We start from the raw sequence: 23,309 nt of genomic DNA, 5'->3' as shown, positions 1-23,309 counted from the left end.
ACTGGGTATTTAGAAACTCAGCTTTTGCCCACACTTCTGTTATCTCTCTCACTGAACATCTGCTGTTACAAAAGCATAGAGCAAGATGGAATGATGGACTTGGTCTTTGCCCACTGGGGAATTACAATTTAGTTACAGACAGCAATGAAACATATTTCATTCATCCCGAAGCAAACAGAGAGCGGGCACACTGTGTGAATTCTTATTCTTATTTCCAGCTTGGCTAGGATTGCTTTATTTCCAATTTTTCGAAATAATTGTTTGTTAAAATAACTCTCTGTCCTTCACACTCTGTGATCACTGACTGTGGCTCTGAATGATAAACAGATGTTCGGCCATCAGACATTTCGCATCCTTCACATTTTGCACCCAATAGCTCCATCACAGAAGGAGCTCTTATTGAATTTTGTTTTCTCCATAGGTATAGTGCTAGGAACATGATGAGTGCTCAGTCAGTCCATACCTATAGAATGGATTGATGGGATGTGGGAGAGGATCAAACAAGAGTGAGCTTTCCCAGCTGTACTCATCCCACCCCAACATATTCCCACTCCTTTCTTCAAGTCTCTGAGAAAAGTCTCCCTTCTCCTCAAAACTGAGCCCCTCTTATAGAGTCTGTGCTCCCTCTCTTCTTGTCCCCTCACGCCCTTCGACTTTCTCTGTCACTTGGGCAGCTGCACAGAGCAGATAGAGCTATTAGTCTTAGAGCCAGGAAGGCCAGAATCTGAATCTAGACACGGGCACATAACTGTCATCACTGGGGGCAAGTTGCTTAACCTCTGTTTGCCTCAGTTTTCTTAACTGTAAAATGAGGAAACAATAGCATTTACCTCACTGAGTATGTGAAATAAGTCCAAAAATAGTTTGGAATCAGGTTAATCTGATGGCTAAAATTTAAGAATTTGTGTTTATTTAATATATATAGTAGTCTCTTCTCAACATAATAGGGAGCCAGGGGCAGCTAGGTAGCACAGTAGATAAAGCACCAAGCCAGGAGTCAGAGGACCTGGATTCAGATCTGGACTTAGTTATTTCCTAATTGTGTGTCCCTGGACAAGTCACTTAACCTCAGTTGCCTAGGTTTACTGTAGTATCAATTGTAAGACAGAAGGTAAGGGGGGGAAGAAGAAGAAGAAGAAGAAGAAGAAGAAGAAGAAGAAGAAGAAGAAGAAGAAGAAGAAGAAGAAGAAGAAGAAGAAGAAGAAGAAGAAGAAGAAGAAGAAGAAGAAGAAGAAGAAGGAGGAGGAGGAGGAGGAGGAGGAGGAGGAGGAGGAGGAGGAGGAGGAGGAGGAGGAGGAGGAGGAGGAGGAGGAGGAGGAGGAGGAGGAGGAGGAGGAGGAGGAGGAGGAGGAGGAGGAGGAGGAGGAGGAGAAGTCCGTGAAAGTTTTTGGTCAAGAGAGTGATGTGGTTAGATCTATATAGAAGATTATAATAATGGCTAGTATTTATATAATACTATAAGGTTTGCAAAGCACTGTGCTTGCATATTTCATTTTATTGCATTTCATTTTTTTTTTTACAAATTGAAGGTTTATGGCAACCCTGCATTGAGCTGGTCTATTGGTGCCATTTTCCCAACAGTATGTGCTCCCATTCTGTCTCTGTGCCACCTTTTGGTAATTCTCCAAGTATTTCAAATTTTTCATTATTATTATTATGTCTGTTCTGGTGATGTGTGATCAGTGATCTTTGATGGTACTATCATAATTGTTTTGGGGTGCCACAAAGCTTAATAAATGATTGATAATTTAATAGTTAAGTGTTCCAACTATTCTACTGATTGGGTTGTTCTTGTCTCTCCCTTGCCTCCAGCCTTCCTATTCCCTGAGTAACAAAACAGCAAAATTATGTCAGTTAATAGCCTTTCAATGGCCTCTAAGAGTTCAAATGAAATAATCAATCAATGTGGCAAACTTCCTGGTTCTTTTATTTTAAGATATTTCCATAGCCACCCTAACCTTCAGTAGTCACCACCATGATCAGTTTCTGGGTTCCACAGTTTAGGAAAGACATTGAAAAATCAGTTAGTTTCCAGAGAAGGGCAACTAGTATAGTAAAAGGAAGTAGTTGTTAAGAGTAGCCAAGTCTACTGCTGTTACTATATACAATGTTCTCCTAGTGCTGTTCACTTGATTGTTTCAATTCATATGTCTTCTCAACTTTTTCTGATACCATCCCCTTCATCATTTCTTATAGCATAACTGTATTCCATCACAATTATACAGCACAATTTGTTCCACCATTCCCCTATTAGGGAATCCTCCGTTTCGAATCCTTTACCACCACAAAAAGAGTTGCTTTAAATATTTTTGGGCATATAATTTAAGTTGTCTTTCAGTAACTGTAAGAGAAATAAGTTCTTTTTTCTATGTCTGGTAAAAAAGACCTTCAATAAAGGTTAGACAATTGGGGTTAAGTGACTTGCCCAGAGTCTCAAAGCTAGTACCTGAGTACCTGAGGTCACATTTGAATCCAGGTCCTCTGATTCCAGGCCTGGTGCTCTATCAAAAAAGTGCTTGTTTATAAACCATTCACAAACATATGTAGACATTCTGATAAGACATATTATATTGGGAATGGGGGGGGGGTGATTTCCTTTTATTCTTCCTGGAACTTTTGGTTAGTTAAAAACCTGTCTTCCATTAATATTAGTATTTCACCTGATCAAAATCTGTTCCCACAAGATGTGAACATTTACTTAATATCTTAAATATTTCTTAGATAAGAAGCCAGAGAATCTCAACTGTCCCCGACTCCTTGCCAACATGTAAAGCCTCTCCCTCTATTAGCCTATTTATGAACCCTCTAAATTTAGTTTAATCTGACTTGGTTTACTTACTTGGTCTGTTAAACTCAGTTTCTTTATATGTAAGATTGACATTAAAGTTTGTTCAACTTCTAAGATATTGAAGAAAGCAAGGGATTATATTTCTAGCTTTTCTTTAACTTTTGTGGCCTAAGAGGAATGTTCAAAATTGAAATATGTAAAAGATTTATTTCTTTTCACTCTGATGTAATTTAACTTATAAGAGGATTTGTTAGAATCCTAATGGTTGTTCAGGTTTATTCTTTTCTCTAGGACTAAACCTATGCTTGAGCATAATAACAAAATCTAAGTTTTTACTTCTTTTAATTTTTACATTGTGGTAAATATATTTTGGCAGCAACTACCTTACCATTTGAACTCAGAGAGCAAATATTTCTCCCATAATAATACCATCAATGCAAAAAATATTAAAAAGAACTTACATAATGTATTATGTGGTAAGCAAATTAGGAACCCTCATAGCTTGAACTCTAAGAAACCCACTGAAAGCCCAGGCCCTTAGCCTGCTTCTGAGACAGGCACCTTCTGTTCCCCCAAACTTGAGAGGGCTTTGAGGGCAGAGCTGACTTTTTTTTAAACCCCTACTGAATTTTGGTTCCTAGGCAGAAGATAGCAAGGGCTAGGCAGTGGGGGGTTAAGAGACTTGTCCAGGATCACACAGCTAGGAAATGCCAGAGATCATATTTGAACCCAGGAACTCCCATCTCCAGGCCTGATTCTCTATCCCCAGAGTCACCTAGCTACCCCCTGAAGGCAGTGCTAATTAATGGACCCCTGCTAAACACCCACCATGGACCTCTAGAGACACAAGGATTCCATCTGAGAGTCATGATAAAACTGTTTCTGGATTCTCTAAGAAGCAGGTTAGCGGTTTATTCTTAATAAAGGGGACTAATATTTGTATTATTTGCACAAACTGATTATAATAGAGTTTTATTGTGCACATTAAGAAGCGTAAGCAGGGCTGCGCTGGACCAACTCACACTGGTTAGCTAGAACTGAATGTTAAATTTTCAGGGTGAGCATTTATACCTTGGAAGCCGCGAACCCTACAGATAAGGGACTTAATACATTGGGGGAGGGGGTGTTTGGATCGTCTAGACTTAAGAACGTGATAGAAATGTTAATAATGAAAATTAAATTTGAAAGTATATTATCTGTTCATCCCCCCTTCCCCCTTTTTTGATAAAAAAAAAAAAACATTTTATCAGCATATCACTGGTCTAATTGGTGATTCTGAAGTACTGATACATAGGCTACGAGCATGTAATGTGTCTTATACTTTGGCACTATAAAACCTAGGTTTGAATCTTGACTTTGCAAGTAATTTACCCTCTTCTGTTAAGTGAGGGAGCTGGACTAGGCGATCACCAGTCCCTCTACTCTAAAACCTAAAAACTGAGGCAACACAGGGTTAACGGGAGGAAGTGCCCGGAGGGTGGTCCTAGCAATTTGTTTACAAACAAAGATGCCCTTCCCTCCCCCAGCCGCGGTTCCGCAGTTTGCTCTACCAAGGTCTCTTTTAACTGCAGCCAGTCTGTTGTGGGTGGCAGATGGAGCTACTGAGCTTGCATTTGTAGCAGACTTTTAGCTTCCCCAAAAAGCCCCGAGGAATAGAGAGCGGGGAGCTGGAAGCTCCGGCTGCAAGCTGCTGTCTTAATTAGGGAGTTCTGGGAGTGGCCCCTTTGAACTCCACAACTAATTTACCTGAGTGAACTCCCCCCTGTGGCTGGGTAATGAGCAGAGCAAAGTCCTAGTGATTAGAAGGCTTTGGAGGACCAACGCAGAGTTAACCCTTCCCTTCCCTTCCACTAGTTCAGTCATCCCGCCCGGACCTTGCTCCAGCAAGAAGGCAGGCAGCATCTTCAGTCTCTCATCACCTGTCCACCATCAGCTCCTTCCGAGTGGCCTGCAAATAACACCTTCGGCGCTTTTAACCCATCTCAATCCTCCCCTTCACTGATAAACTAATTGGGGGGGGGGGGGGGGGGAATTCCTCTCTTTCTACTGACCAGCAAGGAGTAGTCACTTGAAAGGTGTTGTTTCGGTAAATGACAGGTAGAGGCAGGGTTTGGAAGATGGGCCATTTTTCTTTCCTAAACACATGCCCAGGAAATTGTCGAGATTGCATTAGCAGAAAAGGAGCAAGGGAAAGGGGCTGATTTAGAAGAATCTGTTCTTAAAATAGTCCACTCTGGCGTAAGCCAACTTCTACTTTTTGGGGAACCTTTTTGTTTTCAGGATATCTTGCTGTGAGTCAAGATTCCGTCTTCTTGGGATGGGACTTTCCTAAAAGGACACAGTGAGGTTCCCCACATCCTCTTAGCCTGGGATGTTCCAGTTTCCAATTGGTTAGTTTCTTACTGACACTTCTCCATACTCATACGCAAACATTCTCACTCACTTCTGGGTCCTTTCTTCACCACTTGGAAGCAAGATGGCCATGTGGACACTTCAAAGTCTCCTTCTCTGGGAAGGTATGGGGAGTTTGGGGGTGGGAGTGGGAAGGACCAAGAGAATTGACCAGGGAGCTGGAACTCCATCTAACTGCTGGTCTTCCCACCAACCAAATCTAGGCAAAACACATGATTCATTGTGAGTTTGCATCTGAAGGAAGTTGGGGGAGAGAGATCAAAGCCAAAATGATATCAAGGTTTAATTGTAAGGTAGCACTAAGAAAAAAAAACACTAATGGAGAGGTATGGTGGGGGGTGAGGAGGACCAGGAGAAGGTACCAAGAAGAGCTAAGACTGGCAGGAATAGTCTTTGGGGTCAATGGTAGTAGGACAACATGGGGATCACTGGGCAGAGATGATGAGAAACCATTGAGAACATCTGGACAACTCAAAAATGCTTTATTTCTAAAAACAATTTGGAGGAAAGGATAACCTTTTCCCAAGGTGGTAATGGTGGTATTTGCCTAGTATTCGGGAAAGAGGGTATAGACTTCCTTTTTAGTGATTTCCATGTTGGAATAAGAAGTGGGCACAGACTGTATCACAGGATTTCAAGTTGGAAAGGAACACCAATCTAACCCCGTCTTCCAAGGGCAAACACAAAAACCAAAATTCTTTTGGTAGCTGTGGGTACCTTTCTGTCCTGGCCCTCCAGTGCCTCTGACCCCCTGAAGTTCAAGATTAGATAAATCAATTTATTTCCCTCTAAATCCATCTGTCCTTCATCCTTTTTTTTTCTTTCTCTGAAGGGTGCTTCCATTTATTTTTAGTCAGTCACTCCCGATCATAACCTTGGTTTTATCTTTGACTCATTCCTCTCCTTCACCCACCATATCCAATCAATTACCAAGTCTTCTACCTTCCACTTCCACAGGTCTCACAATCTGTCTGCTTATCTCTACTCACACAGCCTCTGCCCTAGTTCATAGCCTTATCTCTCACCCAGACTATTGCAATAGCCTTCTAATTGGTCTCCCTGCTTCTTACATCTCTCTATTCCAATATATTCTTTATCCACAGCTGTCAAATTGATATTCCTAAAACATTGATTTGACCAGGTCACCCCATACTCAAACATATTCATGGCTTCTTATTGTGTCTGGAATAAAACACAAAATCCCCAGCCTGGCTGGAATTAAAAACCTTCCACAGTCTGGTTCCCACCTACCTTCTTTAATCTTATTTCATATTACTGCCCTTCATGCATTCTTTCTTCCTGGTCCCCTATGTCTACAATGTTTATTATTCTCTGGCTTCCTTCAAAGCACAGCTTAGATTTCATTATCTTTATGAACAAGTAGTATTTATATAGCACTTTAAAGTGTGCAAAGAGCTTTATCTCATTTCTTACAATAACCCTGGGAGGGAGGTAATATGATTGTCCCCATTTTACACATGAGGAAACTGAGGCAAACAGAAGTCAAGTGGCTTGTTGAGGGTCAAGGTCACAAAACTAGCAAATATCTGAGGGTAGGATTTGGTGTGTGTGTGTGTGTGTGTGTGTGTGTGTGTGTGTGTGTGTGTGTGTGTGTGTGTTTTAAACCCTTACCTTCTGTCTTAGAATCAATACTGTGTATTGGTTCTAAGGCAGAAGAGTTGTAAGGGCTAGGCAATGGGGGTTAAGTGACTGGCCCAGGGTCACACAACTAGGAATCTGAGATCCCATTTGAACCCAGGACCTCTACTTTCCAGGCTTGGCTCTCTATTCATTGAACTATCTAACTGCCCCTTAGTAGACTCATAATAATATATATGTGCTGGATTTAAACCTCCTTCATTTACAAATGAGGAAACCATTGAATCCAACTACCTTCTTTTATAAGTAAAGAAAATTAAACAAAGAGATTAAGTGATAATCTAGTCCCACAGCTAATATAAGTAGTTGAGGTGGAATTTGAACCCGGTCTTCCGAAGTTCGCAAAGGGTATCCTCTCCCCTAACAACATTACATCAATGATCAGAGTCAAAATTTGAACCTTGCTCCTCTTGCTTCACTTTCAAATCATAAAGGTACCTTGGAGATCATCAAGACTAACACTCATTTTTCCAGATGAATTAAGCGAGAGCCAGAAACTTACCATAGGTCTCATAGCCAATAAATGTCTGAGGCATGTTTTGAACTCAGGTCTTCTTGACTCCCAATCCAATGTACTATCTGTTTGGACATTCAAGTGGTGTGAGAATTGCTATAGTTCTAAAAGTCCTGGACTTGGAGGTAGGAGTCCAAAGTTTGAATGCCAGCTCTGAAAAGAACTTTGTGATTATAGGTAAATAACTTCATCAGCCCTGGGCTTGTTCTGTGAAATGAACACAATGACACTATTGCTACCTACTTCACAAGGTCGTTGTCAAAAGAAGACAGAGTATGTCTCCTGCTAACTTTAAGACTGGGTGGGAAATCCTCCATCTTGTCTCTTCTTGGCTACCATGTAATCAACTCAATGAACATCATTTAGCAGCTATTCTTTGCTTCGCTCTGTGTATCTAAACCTCTTTGTTTAGTCATAAAATGATAGGAAGTTTGAGCTAGGATATATGAGAGTGTGTTGGAGGAGGAGGAGCAGCAGCAGCAGCAACAGGAGGAATAGCAGTAGGAGTAATAATGAATATAGTATTATATAAAACAGTAATGTAATATTATATTATGTAGCAATATAATGTACCTAATATGTGTCAGGCATGATGCTAAGAACCTTACAATGATTATCTCATTTGAGCTCACAACAATCCCCAGAGGGAGGTGCTCTTATTATCCCCATTTTACAATTGAGGCAACTGAAGCAAATAGAGATTAAGTGCCTTGCCCAGTTCCCACAGCTATACTAATGTAGGACTTGAACTGAGGTCTTCCTGACTCCAGGCTCACCACTGTATCCTCTATCCCACCTAACTTGCCCATTGGGGTGAGAGACGCTTCTGTGAAAGGGTGAAGAAGTCACCTGTGGCCTGGTGGGTTTGCTAGTTTCCTGTAGGGTGACATTGATTACATAGGACTGGCTTTCTTAACCTCAAACCCCAATGTGTGACAAGTTTGTACAGACCAAATGATTAGTGACCCAGAGTTCCTCTTTTATCTCAGGGACCAAAACTTGATCATGGGGTTATTATTACATAGTTCCTTCTTTAACAAAATCAGAACTTATGCAATTTTGCAGGAAAAAAAGGAACAATGGACATGGCTCCATGTTCTCCTCCATCTTAGTAAATGTATTGTTTTTACATAGTTGAAGTGGCTCACTTAAAAACAATATTTAGAGAGAAATCTGAGCAGCGTCCTAGACGGCAATCCACCTTGGTGTTATTCTTCATGGATTTTGGATAAGTTATGGTAGCCACTTGTATTTTCCTCAAGCTGTTACTTTCCTTTTCAGATTCATATTTATATGATTCCATTTTGTTGAGTATCAGTTTTTCATTTAAAATGTTCCTGTATTCTAGCTCTCCCAATAAAGTCCTGCTTTAATGCCTCCTCAGGAGGCATAAGTAACCTCCTCTCTATGTTGAAGGTCAGGCTAATGGAGCACAAATGTTGGCAGCTTCTGCTAATTGGAAAGGCTTTGGATAGGTGCCCAGTGATTGCCTATATGTGTGCCATCTATGGACCCACTCAAGCTCTGTTCAGAGAAGCTCAAGCACTAGACTGACCACGGTGTAATGACTTACTTTGACTAAAGCAACTCTGAGTCACAGAGGGCTCATCGAAAGCTTCTCTGGGAGAGGGAATTGCCCACATTGACAAAATAATAGATCTTGGAAATAGATTCCAACACACCTATCTGGTTTCATCAGAGAGGAAGCCCATCATTTCTTCAGTGATCACAAATGAATCTCCCCTTCAAAGCCAAATGGAGTTTCTTTTTGATGGAATCGTAAGATGGTAGATTTCAAGATAATTAGGACCTTAGAGGCCACCTAGTCCAACTTAACTATATAGACAATATTTTACAGATGAGGAAATGGAAGCCTAGAAAAACTAAGTGATTTACCTAAAAACAAATAGATAATTAATGAATGTGAGAACTAGGCTTTGAACTCAGGTCCTATTTTAACTCATCATTCTTTCTACTTTCCCACATCAATTGTTTTCCTTTTTAAAAAATTATGTAATTATTTTTGACATTCAGCACAGCTCTAGGACCAGAGTCAGAAAGACTCACCTTCCTGAATTCAAATCCAGGCTTACTAGCTGTATAACCCTGGGCAAGTTATTTAATCTGTTTGATTCTGTTTCCTTATCTGTAAAATGAGCTGGAGAAGGATATAGCAAATCACTCCAATATCTTTCCAAGAAAGCCTCAAATAGGGTCACAAAAGAGTTGGACACAAGTGAAGCAACTGAACAAGAAAAAAGTCATTAGAACACGTTTTAGGTTTGGGATTGGAGTCCTGAAAGAAGGATGGATACATATTGTTGAAATCAGGTGACCCACAGTAAAAGTCATGACTTGAGAATCAGGAGATGGTAGAATTGATGGTTCTAATCAATTCTCAATTATTCACATGTGACCTATCCACTTTGTAGTTTATGGCAAATGGTTAATTCAGGCTGGTTTCCTTCCTTGGCTTATAGACAGTTGGTGTTTGCAGAGACAGTATTAACTTCCATTTGCTTTTAGCTAATGACCAATACATTAAGATTCCTCATTGTAGAAAGATAAGAACAGAGAGGAGACGATTGACTTGCAGGGTGTTCTCAACACATCCTATAACAAATGGGCACCCTTGAAATTTCAGAAAAGAGAGTTTGAGAAAGAATAAAATGGCATGATCTTGGGCCTTCTATTGACCTCTGTTTCCTTATTCATAAAATGAATGAATTAGACTGAGTAATGATTCCCTTTCCAACTCTAAACCCTATGGTCATCCTAGTGCACCCTTGGGATTCAGTGGGTATATTTATGACATTTGTTACCCAAGGCTGTGGCTCCAGGTGGAAAATATAAATGGGTTCCATAAGAGTTTAGATTAGAAGTTGGCAGTCTTTCAGGGATGGCTTGCCAAGCCTTTACTTACTCCCTGAAGGAAGGTAAGAGACATTTCTTAAAGCAGAAACTCCTTTTCAAAACTGCAAATACTTCCTGGGAGGAGTCACACCTTAAATCTTTATCATAGTATTTAGAGTTTAAAAAGGTGTCTCGTCCAATGACCTCATTTTCCAAGTGTAAAAGGCACACCCATGGAGTGTGGAGAGGATACATGCCCTGGTTTCTTACTAAAGAGCACACTTGACCAAAGATTCTTGCTTGGTTTCTTGGATCCTCTGAAATTGGGGGAGGGAAAGTGCAACGGGGCTAAGCATGTCCTCTGGTCACTTCTTGTGACACATCTTGCCTACCTCTTGCTAAATAGTATGTGCCAGAGTCTCTTTGTTGGCTACTTGTTTCCTGAAATAAGAATAGAGATGTGTAACAGAGATCTGGCCATTAAGCCAGAAAGAGTCACCTACTTGGAAGGCTTAAAGGAAGAAACAAATTCCTTTCTTGGTCTCTCTTCCAATCTTTCAGATTTCTGGTTTGGGGCTCTAACATCTCTCCCTTTAACTTCTGACCATGGTAGGAGTGTGCTAGAGTTAGCTTTCAAATACTTGCAAAGAGATTTCTAAATTTTCAAAGTGAGTATTTACAGCTCAGAAATTAGAAAACTCTACAAATCAGGGCTAGTTTTGTTGATTGTCTAGACTTAAGTGTTCATAACACAGATTAAACTTAATAGTGTGCACCTAAAACGTACCTTTGTTTTACTTTATAAACATTGGTTGAACTCAACAGGACTGCAGTAGAAGGCTCAGGGAATGAAGTACCACCAGACTAGAGGCCTAGTCACTAGAGGTTAATAATAATTAATCACTGGCAGTTATATGGCACTTTCAGGTTAACAAAATAATTTATATCCATTACCTCATTTGATCCTCACAACTACCTAGAAATTACAAATTGTAAAACTGCAAACTGAGGTTAACAGAGGTTAAATTACTTCTCCAGAGTCACATAACTACTATGTCTAAGGCTAGATTTGAACTCAGATCTTCTTAACTATCCCATGGCTCTCTCCAATATGCTACTTAGTTGCCTCTCACATATCCAGGCTCAAAGACACACATGCACATTTCTCTAGTAATAGTCTTCCCATGCCACCACTATCTGTAACAAACATGCACTGGGAATGAGAATAAATCCTTTCAGACTATTCCCAAGTTAGAAATGTCTGCTTTGGTCCAGTTTCCTCCTGATTACGTGAGAGAAAACATCAGAGGGGGACCCCAGTCACCCAAAATTTTATGTAAGAAGTTATTGGAGTTCATCCCTTCTGGATAACTCAATGAAACTATGGGTTACCCAAGACAGAGAGATCATAGTGCAAAGTTCTAACATAAAGTGATCTACTGGAGAAGGAAATGGAAAGCCACTCCAGTTTTTGCCAAGAAAATCCCATGGATGGTATGGAAGACACAAAGGTCTGACATGCTATGATTCATGGGATCACAAAAAGTTGAGCAGGAACAAACAATTGGAGTTCAATCCAGCTTGGAACTCCCTCAGAAGCATTTTTCTAGTGATGTCACACATAAACATTCATATACACACTCACACACATACAGTATACATACACATCCATATAAAAACACACACTCATGCAAACATTTACTCACACACATTCACACACAAATATACACACAACTAATCATGGAGTCCACCTCACAGAAGGATAGATTTATGGTCTGAATATCTGGATTCAAATCCTGCTGGGTATGTCATTTAACTTCTCTGGACCTCAATTTCCTTACCTGGAAAAATGAAGGGTTTGGACCATGCTGGGAGCCATCAGGCCCCAATGTCTTGACATGGTCACTCGTGGAAGTCAAGAGGTCACAAAGTGGCTCCTTGACAGGATGGAATTGCACACTCAGCCCCTTCTGCATGATTTCTCTCATCAATATCCCTTATTAATGGAATTTGACATGATCCTTGTCCTCTCCCTAGTCTCAGAAGGAGTAATATAAGAACAATATATTTGCACACTATTTCCCCAAATACCACCAAAAGACCAGACTCACAAAACAAAACCCAAAAGACTATCATGGGATAACTTTTGCTTAGGTATATAATTCCCAGCAAAAGCTGTGCCCGCAAGCCGTGCCGAGATATGCCCTACTCCCATGTTCCGAAACTTATTCTCCTAAACCAGTACATAAAAATCATTCATAAGGAGAGGCCCATAAAATATGCTTCAGTATACCATGCTTCATTATGCCTCAGTGACTTGATTTATCAACCAAAACCCTTCCTGAAAAACTCCCCAAACAAACCCTGAAAAATGACTGGTACCCTCTTGATCCCTTAACTTGACCACAGTGTTCTTGATTGTCTCTAGAACTTCTGGTTGATTATCTATTTTTATTAAAGGTAATAAGTGATTTTCCTTGATTGTCTGTAAACTCAAACTCCTCACAGGCTAACGAGAAAATTAAGCCACCTGTGATGAAATCATTTATCTTGTGCAAAACCTTTGGGTATCCTGCCAGAATCAATAGTTACAATACAAGTGTATAGAATGATCTCAGAATGTTCATCAAACATTTTGTTAAAAGTTAATGTATCACTTATCCAATTATCTTTATTCAAACATATATGTTGAATAATGTAGCAATGTGCCAAGAAAATGGGTATAAAAATAAAGGCTAAACCTGGGCATGGCAAAGTAGCCATTCCATACAGAGCCTCCCCCTAGGCAGATACATACACACAGCTGACATCTGTCATTCAATTCCACCTAGCCACTCCACCCGCCGAGGACCCCGTGGAACCATGGGCTTGGCTGGATCTGAGACCCAGGCAGGACTAGATGTCCTCAGACATCCATTCCAGCTAATACAATAATCTCACTTTCCCTCATATCCAGTTAATCTACATTGTTTGGGATCCTATTTACTGCCCTCTCTCTCCCTTGAAGGATTACAGAAATGTCAAGCTAGAGGGCACCTTAGGAATTATCTAATTAACTCCTTCATTTTATAGATAAGGAACTTAAGGGTGTTAAATTTATGGTTGAGCTGAATATTAAATTGGTGGTCACCAAGGATTTAATTACTAAAACCCAAAATGAATTACTCAAGGAAATGAAATTTATGGTTTTTACAATAGAGGGAGATATTAAAGAAGAGAGAAAAGGAGAGAGAGAGAGAGAGAGAGAGAGAGAGAGAGAGAGAGAGAGAGAGAGAGAGAGAGAGAGAGAGAGAGAGAGAGAGAGAGAGAGAGAGAGAGACCCGGTTTCCTCTGAACCAGTTAGAAATTCTAAAGCACCAGTCAGGGGAAAGGAGTCTCAAGATGATGGGCCTTTCTCGGAGGTTCACACCTCCAGAAAAAGCAAGGAACTAAGTCAGCCTTTACATGCACCATGGTGACTGTCTAAAAGGAAAGTAGTCAGAGGTCTCCTGCATGAGCTCCTCCAGGGGTCCAGTTCCACAACCAAGTGTCTTCACTCCAAGTCTGAGTGTCTGTCTTCCAGTCTCTACGCAAGTGTCTGTCTTCCCTCCAGCTCCGAGTGACTGTCTTCACTCCAAGTCCAAATGATTGTCTTCCATCCATCTCTGAGTGACTGTTTAATGATCTTCACTCCAAGCCCGAGTGACTGATTGTGTGTGTCTGTTTCCACTATTTAAAGACCTTTTTCTCTTGTGTCACCTCCCCTAAATTTTACGTCTACCAATCACAACAGACTCTTTTCTCCAAGACTGCCCATTCTTTCACATGTTGGTCACAGACCTCCCACTTAATGTATGAAATGGGTGTTCACACCTTTTGTGGTTAGTTCACACCTTTTTGTAGTTAAAATGGGTAGATCTCCTTTAAGTACTGGATTTACACTTTGGTGATTAAAATCTAAAAATGGACAGGGGGTTAAAATTTAATCTTCCCAATAAAGGAAGAGCTAAGTACCTTCATTGTTACAATCAGGGGAGAGCCAAATCCAATCTTCACAAGGGTCAGGAAGGCAAGTCATTGGCCCAAGGTCACAAAAGCAGTAGTTGTAATATTCCCTTTTTACCTTCTACCCTCCAACACAATTACAAACATTAAGAGCAGGGTAGGTTTCATATCTAGCTGTGGTAGGCACACAGTAGGTCTCTAATTAATGTTTGCTAAATTGGAATAGTCTAAGACCCTGGACAATGCCCCAGAACCTGACCTCCTAAGCATGGGGCTCCCCACAGTTTTTTTACTTTGAGCCAGATGGGTGGTCCCTGATTATCATAGGTCTGGAGAAATGTCCGAAAGGAAGTATTTGAATAGAGAAGATCTGCCCATTGTGCATCTGATTGAAAATTCAACTCAATTGCAGAGGTGAACTCAGGTTTGGTGGGAATGGGGGGGGGGGGGGCAGGGGTATAAAAAAGACCCTGTGAGAGGCTAATAGCCATACATCATGTCATTCAGAGCATAACGAAGACAAGTAGCAGATCTGGCCCCCACTGCCCTTTGTTGTCAAAACTCCATGCAAAAATCACTAACATCAGAAACTGCCTCATTTTTTTCTATTTAAATTATAAGCATCAAGCACAGACTTTAGTACACAGTGCTTAGGAAATTCATTCATTCATTAATATGAAGTCCTTCCCTTCTTGGCAATATTAACTGCTATAATCTATAGGTACTCATATAATATAAAGAAAGATGTTACTTGAAATAAATTTGTTTTTAAACCTGCAATTTTGTTTTGCTGGTTGAGGAATGATTATATCCTATTTGTCAGCTAGGTAGCACAGTAGACTGAATACTGATCATAGAGTCAGGAAAAACTAAAATGGAATTCTTACTTGCCATATGACCTTGGGCAAGTCTTTTAACCATTCTCATCCTCAATTTCCTCACATGTCAAATAGAGATCATAAAAGCAGCTATCTCAATGGGTTATTCTGAGGATCAACTGATACACACATGTATATGTATATATATATACATATATATATAATATATATATATTCAAAGTATCTTACAAACCTGAAAGTGTCATATAACTGTTGGCTACTTATTATTTTTATTATCATTGTCATCCTCATTGTGGTTTAATGGGTAGAGCAATCAACCTGGAGTCAGGAAGACCTGAATTCAAATTCAATCTCAGACACTTATTGACTGTATAACCCTGGACAAGTCACTTAACCTCTGAGTGCCTCCGTTTTCTCATCTGTAAAATGAGCATAATAATAAGACCTGTCTCCCAGGGTTGTTGTGAGGATAGAATGAGATAATATTTGCATACTTTAATGTATGATATAAATGCTATATATCACCTATTATTATTGCTTAAAGTTAAGTCTACATCTTGTCCAGGTCTAAAGTAAAGTCAGTTGTGCTGTAGCAAAAAATAAAAAAATAAAAGGTGCTATATTTAGAATCAGAAGACTTGGGTTTAAGTCCTAGTTCTTATATTTGTATGCTATGGGACCATGGGCAAGTCACAATACTTCTGGCCCATAGGAATTGTAAAATGAAGGAGGGTCTGGGGAGGCAGGCAATGACTTAGTGAGAAAAGAGCCAGGTCTGGAGATAGAAGGTCCTGAGTTCAAATTTGACCTCAGAGGCTTCCTAGCTATATGATCCTGGCCAAGTCATTCAACCCTAATTGCCTAGCCCCTTTCTACTTTTCTGCATTGAAACTGATACTTAGTATTGATTCGAAGACAGAAGATAAGTGTCAAAAACAAAACAAAACAGTAACATAACGAGAAAAGAAATAACTGTTGATTTCCAAGATTCCTTCCAACATAAGGTTCTATGATCCTGAGAAAGGGGAGAGTATGGCAGGATTTGGAGACACTCCCAGGTTGATGACACTGCTTTTCCCTTCAGTGTTGCTCCCAGCTGTCTGGGCCCAGGTGCAGGGGCGCGTGGGGGGTTCCGTGTTGCTGGAGGCAGAGGTGCCCCCTGATTTCCAAGTCCGTGATGCCATCTGGAGGTCCCTGTGGCCCTCAGAGAAGCTTGTAGCCACGTTCTTCCATGGGGCACCAGAGATTCTATACGACTCTCGATTCCTGGGCAGGACCCTATTACACAGCAACCTCAGCCTGGAGATCCAGCCACTAGAGCCAGGGGACAGCGGTAACTTCTCAGTACTGCTGGCGGATGTCAGGGGCCAGACCAAAAGCCAGACCCTGCAGCTCACCGTGTATGGTAAGTGGAGCCCAACTCTGGCCCTGCCCACCCTTCCATCATCCCCATCCCTGGGGCTTCTACCTCACAGATGCAATAAGACGTAAAGGGCTTTGTGGTTAGTCAGTCAAAAATCCTGCTAAGTGCCTACTATGTTCTAGGCTCTGTGCATAGCACTGGGAATGCTAATAGAAGCATTAATAATTCAATGTTAATAATAAACCTTATTTTATTAATTAAATCTAAATTTAAAGGTAATTAAATCTAATTCTATTAATAACACACCTTAAAGCTCAATCCAAATTTTATCATTATTAACAATTATATCTATGATGCTATTCATAATGTTATTATTAGTATTCTAGAACAAAAAGGATAGACATTTCTGAATCTAAGTTCTAGTAATCTGACCAGGCCATTCTCAATTGCCTTTCAGAAATGCAGATGAGCTTCTGGTTTCTTGAAACACCAAACTTTCTTTAATGTTTCCTCCTTAGCCTCTTCCCTTCTTTTTTTTTTCCATTTTACTTTCTATCTTGGAATTGATACTACATATCTGTTCCAAGGCAGAAGAGTAAGGACTAGGCAATGGGGTTAGTGACTTGTCCAGGGTTACATATCAAGAAAGTGTGTGCAGCTAGATCTGAACCCAGAGCCTCCCATCTCCAGACCTGACTCTCTATCTACTGAGCTACCCTTCTACCCAAGCCTATTCCATTCTTCAAACTCTTCTTCTCTAGCTACACCTCCCACCCCATTTTCACAACTTCTTGGGGGCTCCTACTTCAATTGTAGAGAGGGCCAAAAAGAGTCCAGATTTTTACTGAAAGAACAAAAGCCCATGATCTGGGCTAGAGAATAAGAATTGGGGTAAGCAGTGTAGCTAGTTAGCTAGGGCACAGTGTAGACAGTCAGCCAAAGGCATTTATTATTAATCACTTACTGTGAGGCAGGCTTGGTGCTAAGAGGGGAAGATATGATGAGGTGCTTTTTTTTTTTTAATAACAATTAAGCATAGCCAAGCAAAACAAATCCATATGATAGCCAGGGGTGAGAATGTTGATTTCCCACTGCCCCTTGAGTGCATAACTCCTCTATCAAGAGGTATGAAGCATCCTCCATCGTCAGTTGATAGGCACTTTGGAATATTTCTTTTTATGAATCATATCTTCATATTGCTAGGAAATTCTCTCCCTTGTGGCTCATTGGTATTTATTTTGTGATAAGTCCACACAGAAACTCAAAAGCTTTGATGCATAGTAACTGACAGGAGGCAAAATTTTCAAACTCTGCCTCAGAGACACAAATGCTGGGATTAAAGAGACAATGACTTATCTTCCCTTCAATATTCGAAGTCAGATTTCAGTTATCCTGTAAAGAGAGTGAGAAGAGGCATAAATAACCCACAATCAATGGTGCCACACAACTTTCCAGATTTAGATTCTCTAATGGAGGGTGGAGGGTGAAGATGTGTGAAAACTGATCACAAGAAACATCTGAATGGTGGACACCTATTGAAATAAATTGCATTTCCATTACTTTCAAATATATCATGGCTAGAACTCAGCAGGCAAAGCTGCCCAGTAGAGTCTCTAGTGTATCTGCTTAGAGATTAGATAAGAATGATTTATAATTAGCTTCTTAATTGTTTGAATTTCAGAGGGCATTTCTTAAGTCCTTGAAGTGTTTAAAAGCAGTTTGTTCTCTCTCTTTGATGTCTTCAAAGGATCTTCGATTTAGAGAAAAGAAAGAAAAAAAGAGCATTAGAGGGCAACCTCACCCATATTACAGATGAGGAAATTGAGATGCAGAGAGATCAAGTGACTTGCCCAGGGTGACTCAGCTAATAAAAGTCTGAGGCAGCATTGAATTCAGTTCTTTTTGACTCCAAGTCCAGTGGATACTTTTTCCACTCAAGCAGATCCCTACCACTCCACCATCTTCTTTACCTTTTCCCATAAATCTTCCAAGAGGATCTCTGCTGCTGTTCAAGTACATCTGATGCTTCATGACCCCATTTGGGGTTTTCCTAGCAGAGCTATTGGCGTGCTTTGCCACTTCCTTCTCCAGCTCTTTTTACACATGAGGAAATTGAGGCAAAAATGGTTAAGTGACTTGCCCAGAGTCAGATAGCTACTAAGTGTCTGAAGCCATATTTGAACTCAGGAAGATGAGTCTTCCTAACTCCAGGCCTGCATGCTATCCACTGTGCTACCTAGCTCCCTTTGCCTGGCACATAGTAGATATTTAAATCTTGTTTCTTTTATCCTTCCTCCCTCCCTCTCTTCCTTCCTTCCCTTCCACCCTCCCTTCTTCCTTGTGCACTCGGAATGGTTCAGTAGTAGGATAAAGAGGAGACAGAAGCTAAGTCAAAAGTTCCACTCTACATGACTGTCCAGTGTAACAAACTGGGTAATAGTAGCTCTGTGTTGTGTTTTTTGTACCCAGAAGCCGTTTCGAGACCCACAGTGCAAGTTTTCATTGCTGTATCAGATGGCATCCAGCCACCCAGGACCTGCCAAGTCTTCCTATCCTGTGTGGTTCCCAATAGCAGTGAAGTGACCTATAGCTGGCAGCGGAAGGGTGCAGCTGAGCTTGGGAACCCCCAACAGGGTCTTTTCACTGATAATCAAGTGCTGAGGATCACCCTGGGGCCAGGAGATGAGGATGCTGTCTACTCCTGCATTGTGTCCAACCCTGTCAGCTGGGATGCAGTGGCTGTCACCCCCTGGGAAAGCTGCCTCCAGAATACTGGTATGCCAACTGGTCAGAGCATTCTTCTACCTGTCGATGGCTTTGAAAGGGATGGGAAAAGAGTAAGGAGAAAAAGGAAGTCAATGGCCTCAAAGGATAAAACAAAACCAAAGACAAACTAGCCCACCGTTCTGTAAAGAGGTTTCCACAAGTATACTGATGCATCTTGCTATGGCCAAGAGATGAAATGGTCCTCCTTCCACATCCTTCCCGCTGGCTTCTCTTTTGTGACTTATCTGCCCTTGTAGCTCTGTTTTTAGTGTTCCTTTTTATTTGATTTCACCTGGCTGAAAACATTGAGGTGGAAATGGAGGCTTTTCCCCATAGTGTAATTGACCCTGGTTTAATAAGGTGGTCCTTTAGGCATAATAAGAGTTCCCATTTCCATACTACTTTCTCCTTCATCCACACAATGAGGGAGAAGTTCTCTCTAAGCATTTTGGTTCACAGATGCCAGAAATGGAGGAAGAGAAAGATGAAGTGATTAGTCTAGGGTCACAAAGCTAGTGAGTGTATTTAACCTCCGGATTTGCTGATTCCAAATTCAGCAATCTTTCCACCACAGGGCTGTAAGGAGTTGAGAATGAGGGCATTGGGTACAGTTCTGAGTTCTCTGGGTCTGTGTGGGAGGAGGTAGCCTCTGCCCCAGAGTCTGGCCCCTCACTCTACTAGCCCCAGGGGGAACCTTGGCCTGAGCCCTAAAAACAGGTTTCCCAGCCTCCCTCCACTAGATTAGGTGGCCTCATGACAAGCCAGTACTTTGCTCTTGAGTTTATGAGAGTGGATGAACATCATGTGAGGACAGGTACTAAAGCACAGAATGTATGCTAATGCTTGTAGAAACATGTCTTTGAAGGTTGGCATGGCAATGGTAGAAAGAGCACTCACTGACCTGGGAGTCAGAAGACCTTAGTTCAAGTCCTAGCACTAGCACACTAGTGGAGTCACCTATAACAAATCTAATTAATCTTTCTAGACCTCAGTTTCCTTATCTGCAAAATGGGGGCAAAACTTATACTCTTCCTCACAGAGATATTGTGAAGATGTTCTCTAAACCTCAGGACATTGGTGCCTTTGTGTGAGCTCTAGGTCACACTACTTATACCCTTTTAAAAAGAAGCCTTTTTTTCATCCCCATCCTCACGGATCATGCATGCCAGGGATCCTGATAGAAGGGAAGAGGAAAAGGAGGGAACTAGGACCTGTAAGAAGGGTTGAGGGAAGGGAAGGCACTTTATTTGGTCTCACAAAGGGGTTAGTGGCTTCAAGCACTCAGTGACTATCTCTGACTCTGACCCTGAATTTCCTTTGCTCAGAGCCAGGGAAGAAATCCTACAAAGATATCCTGCTAGTGGCAGTGCCCATCTCCCTGCTCTTGCTGCTGGCTGGGATCCTCTCCATATGGCACTGTGCCCTCTGCTCAGGTAAGACTCCTTGATGTTGCTATAGGAGGGAACTGGGAGGGGATAAGGCATGGAGATTAAAGCCCTACATTCTTGTCTGTAAAGAGCTATAGTGTGGGTTATATGCTAAGCAACCATCTCAACTGGGAGGCAGGATTTACAGACTAGAAGAGAGATATCAGCTTGACATGCTGTTGTTCAGTCACTGTACAGTTGTGTCCTACTCTTTGCAATTCCATTTAGGGTTGGGTTGTTTTGTTTTGGCAAAGATACTGGAATGGCTTGCAATTTCCTTCTCCATCTCATTTTACAGATGAGGAAACTGAGGCAAACATGGTTAAGAGACTTGACCAGGGTCACATAGGTAGTACATGCCTAAGGCCAGATTTGAACTCAGAAAGATGTTCCTGATTCCAAGCCCAGTGTTCTATTGGTTGGTCTGCTTAGCTGCCCTAGAATAACAAAAATCATAAAGCATTAAAGTTAGAAAAGGGGAGACTTTAGAAATCACCTAGTCCAACTTCCTTATTATGAGGAATCTGAGAACCTGGGAGATGAAGTCAGATCTTGCCCAAGTGTGGGAACCAGTAATAGAACCCCCCAAGTGTGGTACACTCTCTCCTAGACCACCCTGTCTATTAATACTTCCTCATCCTTTGCAATTCTTGTCTATGCTTTTCCCTTATCTCTCCTTTGAGAAATTGAACTGAATTGAGAAACAGCCTAGTGCAGACCTTTCTCTGGTTGAGGCAGTAAATCATAGACCCCATTGCAGTATTCAGACTGTCCATCCATCAGTTGTCTCTCACTCTGGAATTTCATGGCCAGCCTACTTCCTTTTTTGGTCATGTATATCCTCAATGATCTATTTTACACTGCTGCTATCTCTGCACAGAGGTTTAACTAACTTAGAGAAAATCCTTTGCAAGGGTGATGCTGTCATTTCAAGTCCATTTATATCATCCTCAAATATGGATTATAAACTTCATGGAAAGGTATATCAGCATATACTGAAGGCTACAGCAACTAAGTTATCCATTCATATAATGTCATCCAAAGAAGCCCAGGCTGGGTATTGGGAAACCTAGGTTCCAATCCAAGCTCACCCACTAATGGGGACAAATCACCTCCAGCCCTCCATTTCTTTATCTCTAAAATGAAGGAAAGGGCTCTTGGGAATTCTTAACTTAACATCCATAAAATTGTTGGAGGAAGGTTTACATTTTGACATTGATATTTTAATATAATTGGTTTCTTTTGTAATCCTGTGCATTTCATGCATTTAAAAATACTATTCTGAGAAAGAGGACAACAGAGGCTTCAACAGAAAAAGTGCCAAAGGGATCCATGACACCAGAAATGTTAAGAATCCCCAAGTGAAACAATGATTTTAATGATCATTTCTGATTCTAATAGCTTATATCAGTAAATTTGTATCAGGAGAGACTGAGGTTAGATCTTGAGATTAACTTCTTATTTCTGACTAAAGGTTGGGAAATTTTGGTTAGGAATTTTGAAGGTTGGGAGAGAGAATCTTTTGGGATGATTTAGAGAAAGGTTGGCCATAGCTCGATAACGCATAGAGGGTCTTCCCAGCCCAGTGATGCTGAAATTTAGAGGCTTATAGACTTTTGCCCAACAGAATACAAGCTCCTTAAGGACAGGAATGCTTTGATTTTTGTTTCTAGATCTCCAGCACCTAGTACAGTACTGGTACATAGTGAACATTTCACAAATGTTCATTGAAGTGAATTGTACTAAATTCTGACCTTTATTCTTTGACAGGGAAAAAAAGAAGAAACAGTACTTCTAACAGTGTGACCACAGAGACAGAGACACCTTCAGTGTAGGTGGACTGCCAAAAGCACTTGTGATAACACCAAGCTAAGGCTGCTGGGATTGTGCTTAGAGTGCCCACTTGGTCCAAGACGCCTGAGGCATGGTCTGGTGCATATAAACCACCCCCAGTACCTTCACCTCTCACAAGAATCTCTTTCAGTTCCTGGGATACTGGTATGAGAGGCTCATTCTATAGCCTCTGGACTCCTTCAAGACATTGGCCAATGGAGCAGGATCTCAAAGAAGAAAGGTCTTCCTTCCCAGTGGTTCAGCACCATCAATGCCTTCCTCTTTAGCACTGTAAGGAGAAAGTTCAGGGAGAAGTCCTTGGAAGGATCAGAAAGTTTTGTAGAAATATGTTCCAGCATATGTGACTGTAGGAACCAAGGGCCATATGAACATTTCTGTCTGAAACATGGCCAATGTTCATTATAGAATTAACTGCCTTGATGCCAACAAAAAAGACATCTCCAGGGCATTCTACTACAGTGTCTGATACACAAAAGGGGCTTATTAAATGTTTGTAGATTGATTATTTACACAGAGTCCCAAAGGTCCTGGAAAATATTAGACAGGGCTTCCAAAAGCAAAGGTTGTAAAGCCAATATGCATTGAATAAAAAGAGAAACTATGATCCCCTTGTCATGTCTTCTGCTCCTTACTGTTGTTTTTTAATCCTTTTTTGTCATTTTTGTTTTTTATCTTCTCACGTATTTTTATTTTTCCCCAATTACATTTTTTCCAATATTTTCCAAAAATTTTCAAAGAATATTGAATCTCAAATTCTCTCCTGCCCTCCCTCCCTCTCAACCCCCATGTCTCTTTTGAGATGGTAAGCAATCTCATATAGATTTTACATGTGCAATCATATAAAACATTT

General features: G+C 40.9%; 1 protein-coding gene across 1 annotated transcript; it reads left to right on the top strand.

The window, feature by feature from the left end:
• The first annotated feature begins 5,225 nt into the window (after nt 1-5,225).
• On the top strand, nt 5,226-23,063 carry SLAMF8 (SLAM family member 8). The gene is made up of 5 exons (XM_007481663.1): nt 5,226-5,304; nt 16,134-16,454; nt 18,882-19,187; nt 20,504-20,611; nt 22,376-23,063. Exons 1-5 carry the CDS (start codon nt 5,265-5,267, stop codon nt 22,438-22,440), a joined length of 840 nt encoding a protein of 279 aa, XP_007481725.1. The 5' UTR covers nt 5,226-5,264; the 3' UTR covers nt 22,441-23,063.
• Nucleotides 23,064-23,309: the final 246 nt, after the last annotated feature.

This window comes from Monodelphis domestica, chromosome 2, assembly GCF_027887165.1.
Source record: "Monodelphis domestica isolate mMonDom1 chromosome 2, mMonDom1.pri, whole genome shotgun sequence".
In the NCBI taxonomy this organism is placed as follows: Eukaryota; Metazoa; Chordata; class Mammalia; order Didelphimorphia; family Didelphidae; genus Monodelphis; species Monodelphis domestica.
Note: the sequence above shows the minus strand (reverse complement) of the source record. Positions and strands in the feature narration are given on the sequence as shown.